The sequence below is a fragment of the Chiroxiphia lanceolata genome, chromosome 10 (genome assembly GCF_009829145.1).
Source record: "Chiroxiphia lanceolata isolate bChiLan1 chromosome 10, bChiLan1.pri, whole genome shotgun sequence".
NCBI lineage: Eukaryota > Metazoa > Chordata > Aves > Passeriformes > Pipridae > Chiroxiphia > Chiroxiphia lanceolata.
This window is the reverse complement of record NC_045646.1, coordinates 9,407,889-9,428,390: the sequence shown is the minus strand read 5'-3', so window position 1 is coordinate 9,428,390 and position 20,502 is coordinate 9,407,889. Positions and strand designations below refer to the sequence as shown.

At 44.5% G+C, this 20,502-nt stretch overlaps 1 protein-coding gene across 1 annotated transcript; it reads right to left on the bottom strand.

Annotated features, from left to right (window-relative positions):
* Positions 1-724: 724 nt before the first annotated feature.
* Positions 725-20,270, bottom strand: RNPEPL1 (arginyl aminopeptidase like 1). The gene is made up of 11 exons (XM_032697559.1): positions 19,439-20,270; positions 12,833-12,973; positions 12,112-12,263; positions 11,569-11,685; positions 10,180-10,415; positions 7,767-7,880; positions 6,621-6,733; positions 5,829-5,937; positions 4,194-4,421; positions 3,746-3,888; positions 725-3,083 (listed from the first exon to the last, which is right to left on the bottom strand). Exons 1-11 carry the CDS (start codon positions 20,150-20,152, stop codon positions 2,811-2,813), a joined length of 2,340 nt encoding a protein of 779 aa, XP_032553450.1. The 5' UTR covers positions 20,153-20,270; the 3' UTR covers positions 725-2,810.
* Between the last annotated feature and the right edge of the window lie 232 nt (positions 20,271-20,502).

Genomic DNA, 20,502 nt, shown 5'->3' with positions numbered 1-20,502 from the left:
ATAAAAAAGATAACCCAATTTCTTGGCATCTGTTTAAATAAAATCAATTTGTTGTACTAATCTGACTTAAACAGATCAGAAATTAACGTACCAAAGATAAAACAAATAAATAGTTTCTATTTAATCAGTCTAATTTGCCTGTCAGTGAAGTCTACTACAAATCAAGACAGAAAGTAACCTGAAGCACTAATTTATTTTATGTCAACAAAAGGAAGACTTATCTCTACAAACTCACTGCCAATTTTTTGCCTCTCCAAAATAAAAATGCACTCCTTGCTCACAGGAGAAACGAAAGTACCTGAAAAAGAATGCATGGAATACTTTAAACAAATCTCACTCTGCTTCTATGTTTCAGAAAACCAGTCTGACAAAAAAAGCCATTTGATGGGATCTCAGAGAGATGATGAGAGCAAAAACACTAACTTAGGTTTCTTTAAAAAGGAAACAGTCTGGTTCAGGCAGTACTTCCCTGCTCTGATGGGCGTATATGCAAACACACAGCTGATCTGATGTATTTCTATCAGTTGTAGGAACAATAGATAATATTTACTTTTGATTATTTGCTTTTGCCACCTCTCCAGCTTCTTCCTCTGCAGCTTTTAAACAGCTTCCAAACTCCCTCTGTGCTGCACCCCAGAAAAGGACAGAACAAAAACACTGTACCAAGTTAGCTCTTCCACACAGCCACAGCAGAGACACTAAAAAACTGCCCAAAAGGCTGAACTTGTCACAAAGCTTAGTTTAATTTGACAGTCATCATAAGGCATCCATGTAATGAAAAATTTCCACCAGGGTCACAAATATTCTCCCATGAAATAAACCGAGTTAAAACAGAGGCCTGTGGTTCCAAAAGATGCGAGTGGTTCCTGGTCTTGGCCAGGCCGCCGCTGCTGGCAGTGGGGTCCAGGAGGCGCAGCACCAACAGCGGCAACTCCGGAAGTGTAAAGTCAGCTTGTACAAATCTCTTTCAATAGAACGACAAATGAAAAGGAAAGAGATTTGTGCAGAAAACATCATTCTCCATCCTTTCTGGGAAAACAAAACAGAATTAAAGAGATAATCCCATTCAAGGAGCAAAGAGCAGAGCTTGGAGTTCTGAAGCCCAACAATGCTGATGGCCCGTTTTTAAAACTAATGAAGCACTACAGAGGCCTGAGTTTATTATTGCTTTATCCCAGCTCAGCCCAGGCTAAGGCTATGGTGAAGTCCAAATTAATTTAAAGCCAGAAAATGCAGATCCAGTAACAGCACCTAAGTCCCCATCCACACATGGGTGTAAACAGATACTTTTGGTGAAGAAAAAAAACAAGCCTCCCAAATTTCCCCCTCTTCCTGTTCTGTGCAGATCCCCGTAGCAGGGCTAAAATTTGCCCTGAAGTATAAAACAGTTTCTCTCACATCTCCGTTAGCTGAGCCTCTTGCAAATGTTTCACCTTTTATTCAGACTATCCTGGCGATTCATCAGCTCAGAGATGCCTTGCAGGAGCTCACAGAGGGGCACACAGGCACCCACGTGTTAAAAGTGTTGTGGCACAGAGTCTATGAACCATCGCCTGTACTCTGTAACACCCAAGGACACTTTGCCCTCAAGTTTCCTGAGACCGAACGGCGCAGACGGAAGACAACGTCTCCGCATCCTGCATGGCTGGCCAGTGATCCAGAGAAACAGCACATCTGGTAAATTAAATGGCACCTTACTCCCACCATAAGTCAGAAAACAGACTCGGGTAAAGTGGGGCTTAAAAGTTTCTCATCAAGAAAAATGGTGCTTCCCTCAGACAGGGCAAACTCTTATTCAGGCAAACATTATTCAAGGCAGTAAAATTTTACCATGGATATTGCCAGGGTTGATTTACAAGCCAAGATATGCTGGGGATCTTAAGAATCTAAAGGTCCTGTTAATTCTTCCAAAAGGACAGAAGACACACAGAGTCTATCTGACAAACACATGTGCCACATATCATGACACACTAACCCAAGGTTGCAGCTAGATCAGAATTGATGGCATTTGGGCACCCAATTTTAACTTTTGTGAAAATTCAAGCCTACACATTTCGTTATTGCTTGTCCCATCAAGTGCAAAGGGAAAATGGAGGGTAGGGTTAACTACAGAAGGATTTCAAATCCATCATAGGGTTTCCTGGTTCTTTTTGATATATCTTTTTATATATATATAAAAAGCATTATTATTATTATAATTTAGCCACCTGTGGGCAGGGGGGAACAGGAGCTATTTAAAATTAGTTTCTTATTGAAATATTAATCCCCTTCCTCCCAAATCACAATACCTTTGTCACAGGAAGGAGCTTAACACGAAAACGTGTTTGCTGCCACTGACAATTCCTGAGTCTCTCCTTTGCAGAACTTTAGACCAAATATCAGGACAATGACAGCTTGACACATACACACTCCCCAGCAACATACACACAGCAAGTAGAACATGCCTCAGTGGCCTCAGACAAAAAAAGAAAAAGAAAAGAACCCCACCAATCAACAGATTCGGAGAAACCATCCAGATGAGCCTCTGGAAAGGGAACTATCCACTTTCCATGCAGAAGCAACTGCCCAGGAGTCCCTGCCCAGTATAAACCAAATCAAAATATTCATCACACAGCGGAAGGATATCTCTGAAACCTGGCAGTGTCACACACTGGATACTTGAAGGCACATTTGCTTTGTGTTTTGGGAGAGAAATCCAGTTACAATGACACGCTGCAGCTGCAAGGCTGAGAGAAAGGAGGCAACGCTTGGTATCTTTCCTCTGTTCCTGTCCCCATTTTCAAGCTTTGTGGCTGGCATGAACTGGCGATTTAAGCAGACACGTTGACATCCCTGAGTGAAATGGCACCATTTGTGGCCTCTGAGACTTTGTCCTCAAGCACCATTGCTGGTGTGTCTGTAGTGACTGCTGTAGTGTCTATGGCAGGAAGTGGATTCAAGCCCTGTGATAAGATCTGTTGGATCGTTTTCCGCAAATTGGGGTGCAGCTGGTTTTGGGTCTGGTAAAAAATTTCTAAGGCAAAAGACTTGAGGGTGCCAGTGCAAAGGTCCTCATAAAGTGGAATTGTGTACATCCGAGACATCTGCAAAAAAAGAAAACTGGATAAAAACACTTCAATAAAAGTCAACAAGTTCGGATCTTCTACAGCTACACTCCAACAGCCCTGAATAACTTCACACTGTAGACAAGCAACATGTTTCTTCAAAAGACAGATGAGTCTATTCTAAGTAAGTCTAATGCAAAGATTTTTATGAATGATGATAAAAAAAATCTGCTCTCTGAGCCACTTCCACAAATAACAGGAAGGCCAAGGAGAAGAGGCCACACTGAATACATGCATTAACCTTTTGCTCTTGCACAGTAACAATCACTGAAAGGAGCTCGATGAGCCCTCACCTTGCTTGAAGTGTAAATATTCAAATAATCACATGATTCAGTAGTGTGAAAACTTCTGGTCTGGAAAAGCCAGGGCTGCTACAAAGCAACACAAACAATGCATGGGGCAGAGCTGGGACAAGGGTATTGAGTCAGGCTAGAGAAGCAGAGATTATCTGTAGGCATTTCTAATTACATCTGCCCATTCCTCCCCGCCCGCTAGCAGGTGAGCCATGCTCAGCCCCTTCACAACACACCTGGGCTACACTTGGCCAGGAAGCAGAAGTTCCAAGGTCTTTCACGTCGCATGTCTCATGCACATGTCTCATGCACTGAGAGGTGCAGTGATTTTAATCCAGCAGTTAGTACCTGGTTTTCCAAGAAGCGACGGACTTTGTAAAGGTCTGGATAATAGTCATTTCGGACTACAATCTGCAACCAGCGGATACGGATTTCTGCATTCATGGAGTCCAGCTGAGAGGAGTAACATTCTGAAAGCTTTTTTATCACCTCTGAAGAGAGCACATACACAGAGAAAGAACTATGATCTATTTTGTTGATTTTGAGGGTCAACAGAAAATAACAAATCATAAAATCACAGAATCATAGGATGGGCTGGGCTGGAAAGCACTTTTGAAAATCATCTAGTTCAACATCTCTGCCGTGGGCAGGGACATCTGCCCATCTGACTAGATTAGGTTGGTCAAAGCCCCATTCAACCTGACTTTACGTGAATGATAAGGTCAACCAGAAAGCTCTTTAGAATTCAATCAATTATTCCAGGAGTAATTTCTACTTTCCCGATAAGAGTACTCACCATGTGGCAGTGGTGACCCATCCAGCAATCTGTCCAGGAAAAGCACAGTTTGGAACGTTCTCCATTTAGTGAGGTCAACGCTGCTGGCAGCAGCAACAGAGTCCAGGGGCTCTGTGGTCCAGAGTTTGAAGAGTGTCTCCACTGGTCTCGTCAGACTGGATCCCTGAGATAAGTCTGGCTCAGCTAATGGAGGTCCTGTAGCATTGAGCCAACGTTCAAACTCCAGTCCTGGAATGAGGAACACCAAATATGTGGAGCAGGGATCTCTGCAGGTAGCTTGGCTACCTCAAGGTGCAGGACTGCTTCTAACATAGTTAAGAGAGGTTCTAACAACAGCAAATCAGACCAATCTACAGTTACAGTGGCACAGCAGAGCAGCGTCACTGGGATAGCCTGTGGAACACCTGAAAGAGTGCCAGAAACACCTCTCAAACCTAACCATGAGATTTCTAGAGCTCAACATTGCAGCAAGTAAGTACAAAAACCACATATGCCCTTAAGGCAGCCAGGCTGACAAGTATCTGTGATCAAACTATAATATAAGACTTCTTGTGCATGCATTTCTCTTTCTCAGGATTATGAGGAGCACTAAAGAAAATTGGGAAAACCTGCTTCATAATGAAAAAAAAGGGAGGTGAGAGGGCTGACTAAACTCTTCCTATCCACCAGTAAAAACGAGCAATTTAAATTTATTTATACAATAAATAGCAAAAAAAAAAAGTTTCTGCACAAGCAGCAGAGCCTGCTTTCCACTAAAGCTCTTCCCCTTGACCCTTTACCACCTCAGTACTTTTCTAACCTCTGGCAATACTTCCTGTTCCACTCCATCTACCCTAAAACTCCTCTCTCCTGCATCCACTGAATATTAGCCAGGCAATAACTAGCCCGTGCTGTGATTAACTTTTTAGCCAACCACTGGTCCAAGTAAAACACAGAGCTGCTGAGCTCCTGCTGCAGCTTTTCCCCACAGTAAGTTCACTCATCTACACCTCTCCACAGGCAGTTTCCTCTCCACAAAGCTGAAGGACCCCAGTATCTTTAAGAGCTGTACTCCCCTGCTGGTCTGGTTTAAACTGACCAACTGACTACTTGCAAGGATGGACAACTGGCACGATAACATTAGTTTCATTTCTTTAAGCAAGTGGGCTAGTAAGCACCTAGTAGATTACAGACCTTCCATAAATCCACCAGTAGCTATAAATAGGGGATATAAGAGAGAGTGAAACATTATGGAAGAGATTCTATGTATGTGTAGGACCCTGGGAAAGTTCTAGTTCTCAAAGCATGTTTTCTATAATTGAAATAGATGGAATTTCAAAGTATATTTGCCTTTTCCCTGCATTTGAGCATGTGTAAATCTGACATGCACTGATCATTCTGTCTGCAGAGTGAAAGATGAGTTAATGGGAAAGTTAACCAGGGGCCACTCAGCTAATTAATGCCCAAATTGTCAGCAATTTAATATGTTCTCATTCCCCAACACAGTGACAGCAACAATAAATTCTGTCACAAACCTGGCTGTTGCCAAAGGGTTTTGTTCACCTTAGCATTTCCCGATGCATCCTCCAAGCAAAGCACAAAATTTATCATCCAGATTTTCTACAGTGTTTACAGTTAACTAAGTAAATCTCCTACCTGCTTTGCTCTCAACACATTGCTCTTTCAGCTCTGGAAAAAAATTCAGGAAGGAATCCAGAAGATCTTGAGCCACAACGCTGGTAAATTTGTACTTCTCAATGTAGGCCTGAAAGAGTAAAAAGTTCAAATTATAGTTAGGAGAAAGACAGCTTCCTTTTGATGTAGAACAACTGCATGCAACAACAACAACAAACAAATAGAAACAGAAGAGTGAGACCAAGCATCTGAAGATTTAAAAGAAATAATCAAGAAAAATATTCTCCTTCTTTGCCCAGACGAGTGAAGCACCATAAGAAAAAAATCGAGTAGCTGCAAATACACTGACAGCTGCGTACCATTTCTTCTACCTTTTCAAAAACAAGTCAGTAGCTGATAATTTTCTACAGGTTTTGCAAATGTGCTCCAAGGTCGTAACCTGCCCTTTGTCACCCTGGCAAAAAAACAAGCAGCTAACACTTCTTAGTAGTGAATCAAGCCACATCACTCCACTCACAGGCAATCTGTGCTGGAACAGCTTTCTAATTACTTGGAGCAGAGAACAAGAGATAACAAAAATATACTACTACTCTGTATGTAGCACCTCATAAGCTCAGAATCTAAAAAATCTCGTAAAAAGATTCATCCAGGTTGACAGACAGGCCCACAATATCCCTTCATCTCAGACACAACTGCATTCAACTTTACCCCTAGCAATTAGCCACAGTGACTAAACCCAGTAAAAAAGAACCAAACAACAACAAAAAAAGCAGCTCTAAATCGCAAGAGAAGCAGGTGCTTATTCACACTCACTCTTAGGAAGGAGTCAAAGTGTCTTGGGTCACCACAAAGCTGGGACAGGTAGTAAACAAAGCAGTAGCCTTTCTCATAGGTGAAGAGGTTCATTAAATTACTGGGATTTACACCTGAAAGAAGACAACGTGATAAGACACTCTAATGAGGACAGTGATTTCCAGCCCTTCTGAATATACAGACCTCTCAGAGATCACCAAGTCGAAACATAGTGACTTAAAACCCAAACAAGTCTGTTGTCAGTACATTTAAGTTACTACAGTAAATCAAATGGATGCAGTCAAACACACAGCCTGATAAATAATAATTAAAACCCCAATTATTGTAAGTACTAATTCCCAATGGAACAAGTCACTCTAAATTAGAGGTCATGGAAAACATCTGAAAACAAATCCTTTTCTCATTTTTCAGTGCCAAACTCAGGGAATTGCCATACCACAAATTTTCAAAGTTATCAATATAAGGTAATCATTACTTGCTCCTCTTTTGAAACTTCCAACATGTGCTTTTCCATTCCATTCGGTTCCAGTATCATCTCCACTTGCATTTGAGGTTGTTTTAAATACCACCTCGACTGAAAACTGCTTCACCCCACCAACAGTGACCACAGACCTAGAGAACTATCAGTGAAGAAGATACACAGATCTGGAGTGCATTCATGCATCTGGCTCAGGGAATAACCAAATAGCCTCTGCGAAGCTCAGCTTGGAGCAAGTGCCTATGTTTATCAGCATGCTAAATACACACATACGTAGTTCTTACATGAACACATAAAACCAGGAACATTTAATAGCAGAGGATTTCATGTGATGTTTCCAAATATGTCCATTATAAACTACTTTATTTTATAAATTCAGAATTTCAAGCCCATACAGCTTTCAAGGCAGTTTTTCAAACTCTTTCTACGCAGTGAGTCTGTTCTGTTCTTACACAGAACAATATTTGTAAAGGCGAGTTATCTAGATTCGAAGGAAACTTCAAGGCCAAGTTTCCTTACTTACTTTTAGCCTGGTTTACAAACCAGTATTTCTTTTTTCTTTCTTTTATAAATGATATGTAAAAATCAATCTTTTTTTTTCTATCTTCCAGCAGTGATATACAAATGTGTATAATTTTGTGTACATTAGCCTCTGCCAAAAGCAATACCTGGCTCCAGTTTAACCTGAAGCTTGCTGACCGGGTTGTCTTCTCCAAGGAGCTTCATCTGTCTGTGGAGAGCATCGAGGCGGAATGCAGTCTCCAAACATGTGAAGGCAGCTCCTACCCCAGAAAATAACTTGTTAGTTGTGGGAAAATGACCAGCAAAACCTGACCTGTGCAGGACTAGCACAGCTACAAAGTAAAAGATGCCAAAGGTGCAAAAGACACAACAGCAAGACAGAATCACAGTAATGTAATGGCAGAGAAACCTGAGTGCAAAACATCCTTTCAATTTGTAGTGGAAGCAGAACCTAACCCAGTGCATTTCCTCACACTTATGCAGCAGGCTGCACTGAAAAACAAAGCAGCATGGAAACTACACTAGAGTTACATCCTTGACATCATCTTATCAATTCTTGCAAGATAAGCAGAGCAGCACTGAAATAAGTACTCTACAGGTAACTTTCAGGGAGCAGTCAAGTACTACAAAAACATAATGCCACTGGTAGAAGAGTAGACACAATTTCGAGTTGCCAAGGAAGTAAGTTGCCAATAAGTAAATGCCACCTCTGGGTGAAAAGAGAAAAGGATTAGATTTGGTTGGTATATTACTGATCCTGTGTATCTTTTTTAACCTTTATCTATCATCCTACCCATATTTTGTCATACATTTTTCACCTTGCACTAATTAGGGTTTTTTACAGCTGTGACTGGGTAGGCCATTCCTTCTCTTCTCCCTGACTGCAGTGCAGAGCATTCCATGCTTTCAAGCCAAACTAGCTGTATTACACCGGCAAGTCAAGAGATCTTTCCTATGCCCTTGCACATGATAAAGGCAGAAGAAAATGGATTTTCAGATTCAGAAGATACTTAACATCCATAACTATTAACATTTTAGCCTTCTTTGCTAAGTTTTCAACTTGAAGGATAGTGTTTGTTACATAGATCCAATCTCAGAGTCGCGATGCATGAAACACTAGAATCCAATAAAAGCAAAATGTGAATCAAGAAGCAGGATATATTTGGAAGACAGGAGAACCTCTATGAGCAGAGCAAGGGGCGGATGTGCTTCCCGGGGGAAAGCAAGAACCAGGATAGCTAGTGTTAAGGGCAATTACTTCAAGCTGCAGGGAGGATTAAGCAAGATCCAAGAGATGTGGCAGTCAGTGGACTCAAATTTCTCTAAACAGTGTCATTACAAAGATGCTTTTTTATTAACAACAGAAGATACTCCAGAAATTACATCAGAAATGACAAGATTTAGATCAGAGGTTTGTCTTAGAAACAAAATACAAAATAGAATGGAAAAAGAGCTTACTAAAGAATGGCACAGGGAAAGGCATTTCTTAGTTTCCTAACAAATGCTTTTTGAAACAACCAGTTCTAAATTTCAAGAGAACAGACCAAAATCAGCAAAGAGCTTGTTCTGCGTCAGAGGGACAGACTAAGATGGGACAGAGAACAGGTCTTCTGACCTACTCATATCACTGCCATGTATAATGTGACTTAGGACAGTCCTAACCACTGAGAATTACTCAACATAAAGCAGCTTTCAAAGACATACAATATGCAATTTGACATCTCCATAAATGCTCAGGACACTTCTTTCCCTAAACGTAATCATTATCGGTTCATCTCCAAAAACAATATACGTGAATAAAAACATAAGCAATCTTCTAAACACTTTTGCTGCCAAGATTTCCAGTAATTTTTCTGAGATTGTTTGCAGCAGACATGTAAGAATACACATGGAACTGGCTTTTATGAACATAACAGCACAAACTAGAAAACTGTGTGTTCCCATTATTCACTTCAGCAAAAAGCCAATTAAATTTAAAAACAAGAGGAATGATTTACTACTTATATGTTCTAAAGGCAGCACCAACAACTGGCCTGTGAAATTCACTGACATAAGCGAAGGCAGGGCTGTTCAGTCCTGCAGGAAGCCTCCAGCAGATAAACAGACAGCTACATAAATGTATACTTTTTTTTGTGCTATTGCCATCGTTCATTCTAACAGCAGGTACCTACTAACTGATCAGGATTAGAAGGACACCTGTTCAGAGGACAGTTATTTCACAACGCAACCATAATAAGATTCCTTACATCTTTCTCTGAAGTATCTTCTGCTCACCTTGGTCTCACATATGAACACCTGCCTGGTACCCAACAGTAGTTCCAAAGTCCCTACTACACTGTGCTAATACACCTCACTCAAAGCCTCTGTTACCATATCAGGTATCGATTCCACCCAAAACCAAGACAACATCAAACTCTAAGCATTTAAAGTGCTCAGTGCAAAGTTTGTGGCTGAAAACCAGCTCCCTACAGACTTTTGAGCTTCCAAGGCAAATATCCCACTGCAGCCAACTCTGTCATGGTAAGGTGTAGACAAGGAGACACGTTTCTGCAGGCGTACCGTAGGTCTCGGTGGTGATCCGGCGCTGCGCGTAGGTGGCCAGGCCCTCGCTCAGCCACATCTCCTCCCAGGTGGCGTTGGTGACTGCATTTCCAAACCAGCTGTGGGCAACCTCGTGGATGACGTCAATGATCAAAAACTCATCGCTCTCCAGAATGGAAGAGATGATGAAGGTCAGGCATGGGTTTTCCATAGCAACAATAGGGAAGGATGGAGGAAGAAAAACAATGTCATATCTAAAATTAAGGAGAGAGGGGAGAGAGGAGGTAAGTAAACTACAGCTGTTTCAGAAGAGACACAGTAACATTTTCCTTTTAGGAAAGGCTCATCCGAGACCTTTATGTGACTTCGTGAACAAACTTCCTAGACCAGTGGTGCCCAGTTCTTCTGATCAGGGAATCAAGCATTTATTCTGTTGGCCAAGGACCTGCTCACATTTGGACATAAAGACTTGACAGTCTTTTCATGTGCAGCAGATCCAGCACTTCCCAAAAGCATCATGCTCCCTTCACACACACAAACTCATCACCAGTTGTGTATCTGAGAGCCAGAACCACTAAGTTTACACTATATACAGGAGTGTAACACAGTGTTGAGTCTCCAAAGGCCTCCTGGAAAAAGAGAGACTGGGAAGCTATCAATGAATTAATTGATTTGGTCTACATGCAGTGTCAGCAAAATAACTCAGATCTGTCTGCTTCAGAACACAACAATAATATTTGGTTTGTTTTCTAAATTTCTCTACCAATGATCAGCACTGGCACACTGGGCAATGTTGCCAGATTACTTCAAGTAACATTTCATAAGTTAACAACAATGAGATCTTCCTGCTTACCTTTAGCAAAGAAATACAGGAAGCCTTGGTAAACATGGCCTCTCATCCAAAGAATGAAATTATTCTCTTAAAAACATTCTTTTGTAATACATAGTCAAGCTTAATTCAAGAAGTATTAATGTTGGTTTGGGGGACTTGGACTCTCAATGAGTCTGTATTGAGATTTTCAGTATCTTCAGGCCTATCACAATAAATACATCACATCTAAAGTACCACATGCAGAAATAAATGAGATAAATAAAATAGCCATACATTTTAAATGGTGTCTGGCCCAGTGCTGGGCTTGCATCACAAAACATCTTCACTCCTTAGGAAAGATCCACTGTTTAAAAACCTCCAGTTCTGCCCCATAAACCCGGTAAAACACGTCTGTGCCTTCATGGTCCTCCCTGCCACTTGTGAAGACAAAACTCTGGAGTTTGTTTTCAACTACTACAATCGTCAGTTGAAATGCTCATTTGCCTTGCTATTGCATAGGGAGAAAGCATGATCATTTCTCAATATTGTTTTATTTTGTTCCCATTATATATCCCTGGGAGACTGATTAAACTCACCTTCCCCATATATAGGGGCCATACAGACTCTCTGCAGCAGTCAACCAGCGTTCAACAATGCCAGAAAGCTTGCTGATGGCTGTTGGCAGCAGGCAAGGCTCTGCCCACACTCTGCTCCTGTCAGAAAACAGAAAACATCAGGTGATACTTCAGCAAACTGAATTATCTCTTAGAAAAAAATAGCCTGACTGCTCAATACACTTCCATGTATGGTAATAGTGAGAGGAGGCCTCCCATCAGACTCGGGCCCTCCTCGGCTAACGCTCCATGGCAAGAGGTAACCAAAGATCCCTACAATAAGGCAACGAGAAAGCAGCTGTAATGACTGCAGGGGACAATAGGCAGCATTTATGAAAGAGGAATATATTTTTGCCAGTGCAGTGCCATGAATTTCTTTACACCCAACTACACCTCAAACTCTCTCAGCACTCACAGCTCATGGACCCAACTGTTCCAATATTACTGACTCAATGCCATTAGTACTTACAACACAAAGTACTGTACAGAGACAGAAAACGCGGATCAACTCACTGCAAACCTTACCTTGGACCTATGTCTGCATGTATAAGGTCTCCTGCCACCAGGGCCACTAAGTAGGCAGGAACTGGATATTCCATGTAAAATTGATATACACCTTCCTCTTCTAGGTAGGAACTTTGGGTGGCACTCATCAACACCTGTATGCCTGCTGGAGCCTGGAAGACCAACATCATACACATCAGTTCACCAGATGATCACAGCTGAATGACTACACCAGAGATCCCTTGTTTATTTTCATCTGTCTGAGGATGTACATTAAAAACAATCATTTTAGATAACACAGAACGTAAGATTTCTGTGAGGTTTTTATACCACAACCTGCCCAGCCCATGAAAACATACCAACCAAAAATATTACTTCTCCTATATGCCAGCTGCCCCAAAAGCACTCACATATCAAATTATTGCATCTATACAAGATGCAACATTATTTGACACTACTGGAAGCAACCAGCCAAATTCTCTCTCACATTATCCATTTCACAATTACTCTTTCAGCATTAAGTATAGGGGAGCAAGACCCAAGTGTGATAGGCAGCAGAGTTACCTTCATGGCACTACCCTGATTCTGGCCCAAGAACCAGAATGGGACCTAAAAAATGCAGTATTTTTTATAACTCTGAATCACAGTTAATGTTTTTATCATGTGTACATACATGATGTAACTATGCTTTCACAAGTGAACAGCAACTAAGAGCTCCATTCACAGGCATTCGGCCCCTTACCTTGACAGTAGCTGAGTAGGTGCATTTCACTGCAGGGGTGTCAAAGCAGGGGAAGAAGGAGCGGTTACACACCGAGTGGCCCTGCGTGAAGACAAATGGCTTGGCATTGCCGTACGTCAGCTCTGGATCCAGCCACCAGATCTGTTAAAACATGACGTGAAGAAGAGGTGAGGGAAAGGGACAACACAGGGATGAACTGCCAAAAACTAAATCTGAAATCAAGAGGATTGTGGGGGAGAAGCACCATCTCTGTTGTTTGGCACCCTAGATGAATACCTGGCACAGGGCACATTTCCATTCCTAACAATACATCTTTCTACTCCTGTTTATTCGCTGGGACTGCTCAGAGGAATTTCTTACTGCCTGACCACTGAGTGGTGACACCCTGCATAATGACTTCCAGCCATTCACTATTTCTGTTGTGTCAATTTGCTTGGTTAATAGCAAGTCCCTAACCAACATCCACACAACCTCCTTCTCAGAAGGAATACTCTGGATATCTTCATGTTTATAACTCAATATGAACAGGAGTAGAAGGGGTCAGGTAACGCAAGCTGGGGAAAAAAAAAACAAAACACCCAAAACAAACCCAAATCCACAAACTAAAAAACCCTGAGGCTGAACAGTGTACACAACATTATCTGTGACCCTGGCACTGCTCTCCTGGCTGAAGCATCAAACATTTTGACACTATGCAAAAAAGTCGGTATATGTAAGAAACATCTGGTCAAGGACACTGGAGGCCCCTTTTTACAGAATGGATAAGGAGATTCTGGGTGGTCACAAAAGCAAAAACCAACAAAACACAACACTGAGCATGTCAATTTTCAGTACCAAACAGCAAATAAATCACAAGTCAGATCCTCAGCAAATAATTAGAATAGATTAAGAATAATAAGAAAAAATGCAATTATTTGCCTTTTGTTTTTTCTGTTTCAAATGTTTGTGCTTTCACATGCTCCCTGCCTCCAACTTTGAAGTGCAGGAGCAATTTTAAATAAGGATTTTCTTGTAATCCTAGAACTCTGGAGCTGAACTTTAATGGAAAATATCAAATATTGTGAAACTTGCAATAAAGTTGGAACCACTGGAAGCCTTGGGAACAATCAAGCACAAGGAATAAAACTTCTGAGTCTACTGAATTCTTAGATCAAAGGAACCAATAAATCTGAAATCAGGGAACAGCAGTTAGTGCAGACATTAGTTCAGTTCTGGTCCTCAAGGGAAAGCAATGAAACACAGAGGAGAAACCTGAGTACTAAGTCTGCTCATGTTTTAACAACATATTACAACTCTGCCTCCTAGTTAACCTGTCTTCTGGAAGTTAAAGTTTTCTCTCCTGCCCTATCAGGTTACTCTTTGTTATCTTCTCTTGCCTTTAGACCTTTTTCCTCAGCTGCCAGTGTACTCCTCTCCCAAATCATCCACTGCAGCAGCACCCCCGGGGATCAGTGAAAGGTAAAGACAGGAAACACACTGTCAGCAGCTTCCAGTTGTTCATATGGAGGCTCACGCTTCCACCGGCAAACGCTTCCACTGGCAAACGTTTGGGTATTTTCAGGTGAGAGGCATCACAAAATTAGAAACCTCTACGTAGAAGTAACATTAATCTCAGAACAGCATTCTTATCTTGAAATTTGGTTTAAGATTACCCTCTTCTGTTTGAGCCTCCAGGGCCAGAAACATGCTTAAAGCAGGACTTCTGAGGAAGCCTGTCTGCTCACAGCACCAGGGCTCAGGCTGTGCCACTGTTCACCTCCACGTGCTGCATTTCAGCGTAGCACTGCCCACACTCCTGGGTCACAGCCCAGGGGCACTATGCAGCTACAGATTTCCACTCCATGGATACCTGCATTTCACAGCAATGAATATTGTCTTTGCAATGTGACGTTGTGGAACTGGAGACAACTATTCCAGAAGGCATTTGGGGACATATGTCTCATTAAACCCCACGGTTTGAAACTAATAGCTTCCGCCCAGATCACACATTTACAAAAAAATGCAAGTGCTGTGTTTTAACCCAGAGTAGTAGCTTTCTAATGATCCAGGGAGGAGGCTCAGAAATTAAGCTTTTAAAGATCTGCCCAAATGCCAGGTGCTAAAAGCACTCCTCTGATCCGTAGCTTTGTGCTTGTGTCACAAAGTCTGACTTATGTAAGGTTGGCCCTGAAGAGACTCATCCTCAAAATGTTCTCTTTCCTTTGCTTTTTGAGACAGAAAAGGCTAACAAAGAAAACAGAAAGATAAGGCACCACCAGACCTAAGTTGCAACACCTAAGTAGGAAGGAAAAAGGGCTGACAGACGATGTCTTTAGAGCAGAGAGATAAGGGGAAGTTCACCCTGAGCAGGGCAGGAGGAAAACATAAGCAGGAAGGGGAGGGAAACTGAGAGCTGATTCTTGTTTACAAGAAACTCCATAAATTAAGGACAATTTCTTTTCAACCAATGCCCCTTTATTTGACATTTGGTTGAAGTTAAATGAAGCACCAGCCCCACAAGCCAAGAGGGAAAACATTTGCAGAGGATGAAGTATTTTTTTCCCCTGTTTTCTAATGTCTGCAGCTACATGGCAAGCCTCCGTCTCTCTTTCCAGAGGCACTTGGAACAATGATGAAAGTTATCCTGAAACAATATAAATAGATCTGTAATATAAATAGACCAGGCTATGCCACTGGACAGAGACAGGGCTATGGGCTGGGGAAAACAAGTAAAAGCAGCACCCCAGAAAGGGGTGTGAGGCACAGGGTGCTGCTGGGGCAGGCCGTGGAGCCCTGCACAGGGACAGAGAGGCATTTGGGGCTGTATCATCTACTCCACATCCAAATCCCTCCTGCGCTTCCCTTGGGAAATACACATGACATCATCATAATGCTCTTCCTTTTTATCTAGCTTTCCATGTATACAGGAAAGCTGCTTCACACATTAAAGCTGTTCTGTGATGCATTTCAAGCGAAAAAAAAAACCTGCTGCATGGTTCCTCTGCTGAACAGAGGCTTTGGGCAGCCCAGGCTTCACCCTGCCCACATACTGCAAGAAGCTCCCACTTTATAAGACACCTGCCAAGAGTATAATTTTTATTGACTTAGATCATAATCTTTTACCCAAATCTGGCAGACAACAAAGGCAATTAGCTAAGCCTCTTTCAGTTTTAAATCTCTCCATGTTTCTACATGTATTATTGATGAAGGTCCCAGGAAGAGCTGCAACGCCACAGCTTATGTTCTAGGCAAACAAGCCGCTCCATCTGATGACAAAGTAAACCAAACACCTGAGATGCAGAGCATGTTACAGGAGCAAGGCACACCTGGGCAGGAAATCACTGTAGGGGGACTGAGAAATTCAAGACAAATCTAAGGAACACCTGAGAAGTTTCAGCACTGGAAAGAGGGCTGTCCTTTTTGCTAAATCCTGAGGACAAGGAAATGCTATCATTTTTTATACCAGAACACAGAGCCGGATTTTCATTTAAGGAAAGAAAATAGCACTGATGTTAAGATGTACACTGCCAAATCAGAGGTGTGACAAAGCGGGGAAAAAACCAACCCAAAATGAAAATATCATGCGAGAGTATTACTTGAGGGGTGAGGGAAAATAAGGGGAGGAAGAGCAGAACTACAGTCCCTGACACACCTGATCAGTGTGTGCCTTCAGCCCACACTGTGAGAGATACAAAATGATGATGACAGTCTTGCCTCTGATGGAAACTGGTGATGTACCAAGCATATGGTTTCCTAACAGCACAGGGAGCTGGAACGCTCTGTGAAAGGCAGATTTAATCTCTCAGCTGTCTCTCAATGTCCATCAAACAACCAAAGATCTTGGCTCCTTCCTCCATACGAGAAATAATGGGACAGTCAAATTACATATCCAGATGGCTCAAACCAAGTATATCAAGACAAAAGGTTTCCAATTTTAAACACTCTACTATCTCTGCTGATGATCTTACTGCCAACACATTCACACTTCACTGCAACATGAATTTACTGTTTTATAGGTCCCATAAGTATGTTAAGGGTCCCACAGAAAATAAACCCTGACCTAAGGAGAATATATTCCTAGAATGGCCAAAGAAAACAGAACTCCTAGAAGAGAGAGGTCTAACATTGTAAAGTTGCCTCACTGACACAGAGAAAAGGAACGGACAGGATACCTACAAGATACAAATATAAACAAGTTCACCCTTATACACATATGGGTTACTCTTCCCTGTTAAAGTGCAACACTGGGCTGGAAAACAGCAATGACAGAGAGCACTACAATAGCACCAAACCACTTTGGATCCAAAAAAAATAGTTCAGCATACTGAACATGAAGGGCTAGAACAGGTGCTACTCGAGGACAAATATTTTGCCAGCCAAAACCTACAATTGTGAGCGAGCAAACACAGTAGGATTTATGTCAGTGAGCATGCCTGTTTCTGCTTTCCAGTATCACTCAGGAAGGGCAGTGCATGCCCCTGACTCTGACCATCAATAATCTTTTGACATGAGTCCTTGCAGCTTCATTTCAACTGAAGCAGTTCACGCTATTAAAGGCACAATAAAGACTTCAAAAGACAGGATAAGAACAGCTAGTTCACCTCTGATCCAGGGGGAGCAAGACAACAACAGATGGAATGGAAGAAATTTTCTGCTCTTAGCATCCTCAGATATGGGACATCCACATGGGATGGTGTGTGGGGCCAAGGAGGCAACACACTAATGCAAGGTGAAACTAAATGGACATCACATCAATCAGTGCCCTGCACCTTCCAGTGGTTTTCAGGTCATTCCTGAGACTCAGATGAGTACTGCACTACATCTGAGATCATTTCTCCACAGACTCAGCAGGACAGGCTGCCCCTTTGGCAACAGGGCTGGCAAAAACCAGGGGTAAGCACAGGCCAGCCTAAAATGAAACAGTTTGTTCAAGAGGAGGAAAGCATGTTATCATGTACTTCGGGAGGTCTAGCTCAGCCAGACTGAGAATGATTGCACACAGGAATGCCAAACTAGCTTTAAAGCTTTCTCACCACAAACAAGGCAGAGAGTGGACAAAGAAACAGGTTTCTTCACAAGCCTTGGGAAAAAAATAAAGAACGGGATCTTCTGAATGCACTGTGGGCTACATGGAAGAGTACTGTACAAGGAAATATTAAAACAATGAAATGGAACAATATCTAAGTGGATCTGAATTTAAAAGTGCCAGAATCTTATTTCATTTTTACACTTTAAGGGAAGGACTAAAACATTAAAAGGGCACCATGTGACCACAGGAAACTTCTGTCAATAAAAACCTTCATGTGCAACTCACTGTTCTGAGTGAGCCAATGTATTAAGACTACTTAGATGATTCTGAGGATGAAATTAATTTCTTGAGCTTCAATGCAGTATTGAAATTAGACAGAAAAACATCCAGCAAACTCATTCTATTCCGCAACGCCTCTCTATCATGAGGAAAGGCCTACTATTTACTTGCTGTTGGGCTGTTTTCCAAGAAACTGTTATGTTCAATTCCTGCTCTTGTTAAATACCTTGTAACAGTCGAACAGATCACACATTTACTGATTTTGACCAGTGCAACAGCAACACCAAACCGGTGGGCTCAGTCAATTCCTTTAAGCAAGACAGGCAGCAAAGTTGCAATATTCTCAGAAAAACATTTCTTTTGCAAATAGATTCATAAAGCACATAATGAAAATCACATCAGTTTAGTTCCCAACCTGAACTGACTGTACAGTAACAAAAAGAATCAATATTCCAGTGATAACTTCGTGTTTTCACTGTCATAACTTCTTAAAAGCACAAGATCTGCTAGGCAGCACCTAAAAGGCCAGGAACGAACCACTTCTATATACCAGGGGTTTAAAAGAAGAGACAGAATTTACAAAGCATCTCGCTGACGAAGAAAGTAAATCAACAGAGACGTGGAAGCACCTCCATGACCACATCCAAACGGGTGTTTTGGGCCATTTCTCATCCCTTTTTTCCAGCAGATAACTTGTAGGAACATGTGGAATCACCCCTGTTCTTCTCAAAGCTCCTGACCACAGCTCTTTGGAACGTCAGCCTGGGTGTGCAACGCCTGATTTTTTAAGTGCCTGGCAAAACCCCCAGGGAAACTCCTGCATTGTGGATGACATAACTTCTCTTGAAGAACTGAGTCGAGGCAAGAGTTTACAAATTTTCCCTCTCCTCGTCAACAACTGCAATGCCCTTAAAGGATGAAAAACTTTCAAATCGCTATCGTGGTGGGGGATGAACAGCCTTGGGGGCCGCGGAGATAGATGGGGGAAGGCAGGAGGGAGATCGGCTGGGTCGGTACGAGCATCGCCGCTGAGTGCGGCGGGTGACCGCGGGCGGGGGCTGGCACCGCCGAGTCCCCCTGCGGGCAGGGGCAGATGCTACTGCCGAGCGGGCAGGCGCTGCCCGGCCATGGGGGACGGGGACAGGAACAGAGGGGCTGGCAGTGAGATATCTCCCAACGCCTTCGCTGCGGGCCGGGGCGCTTCCCCGACGGTCACTCACAACAGGAGCAAAGATGCGCGACAGGCGCGGGTGGCACGGCAGGACTCCGCCAGCCACCCCGGGACCCCGTTGCCTACATTACCACCCCCCAGTACTCACGGCGGGACCGTCGGCCGTGGTGTAGCGGACGATGATTTGGAAGGGCTGGTGCGGCTGGAGGGCGGCGGGCAGGGAGACGGTGAGGGACGAGCCGTAGTCGGTGAACGGGTCCACCCTGAAGCCGAGCGGGCAGGCGGAGCAGGGCGGCTGGGCGAAGAGGGGCAGCGGCGGCGGCGGCTCGGCGGCGGGCGGGGGTCCGGCGGGCGGGTCCCCTGAGGGGGCGGCGGGGGGCAGCGGCCCGGCGGCGATGCAGGGCGCCGAGAGGAAGGTGGCGGTGGCGGGCGGGCTGGCGGCGCAGGGCGGCGCGCAGGGCGGCGGCGGCGGCGGGCAGGGCGGCGGGGGCGGCGGGGCCGGGGCGGCGGCGGCCTCGGCGGGCGAGAAGGCGAAGGCGCAGGGCGCTTCCCCGGCGGCGGCGCGGCGGAAGGCGGCCGAGAGGACGCGCAGGGCCGGGTGCACGTCCAGCACCAGGGCGCGGGGCTGCGGGCGCAGCGCGCAGAGCTCCAGCACCAGGCAGCCCGCCAGCGCCCGCGCCTCGGGCCGCAGCTCCAACCCCAGGTGCAGGTGCCGCAGGCTGAAGAGCTGCGAGCTGGACGCCGACGCCACGTCCGGCGGCGGCTCGGGAGGAGGCGGCGGGGCCGGCGGCGCCTCCGGCCCGGCCGCGGAGCCCTTGCGGCAGCAGCACAGGCCGGGCGGCCGCGGAGCCGGAGCCGCCATGGAGCGGTGGCGGAGGAGGAGGAGAAGGAGGAGGAGGAGGCGGCGGCGGAGGCGGCGGCTGCTATGTGAAATCCATGGGCGGGCGGGGAGGAGGGAGGCCCCGGCGGCCGGAGCGGCCGGGGCGGGGAGGGGGAGGCGGAAAGGACCGGCCGGGAGAACGCAGGGCCCGGGCCCGGACGGCAGCGGCGGGCGCGGCCGCCGGGGGGCGCCGCAGGGGCGCCGGGGGGCGCTCGGGGGTGGCCCCGCCCCGCCCGGCGGCTGCGCGCGCACGCGCCCCGCCCTCACAGCGCCCGGCCGCTCTGCCCGCGGCTGCTGCTGCTCCGGACCCGCTCCCGTCCATCCACTCCTCC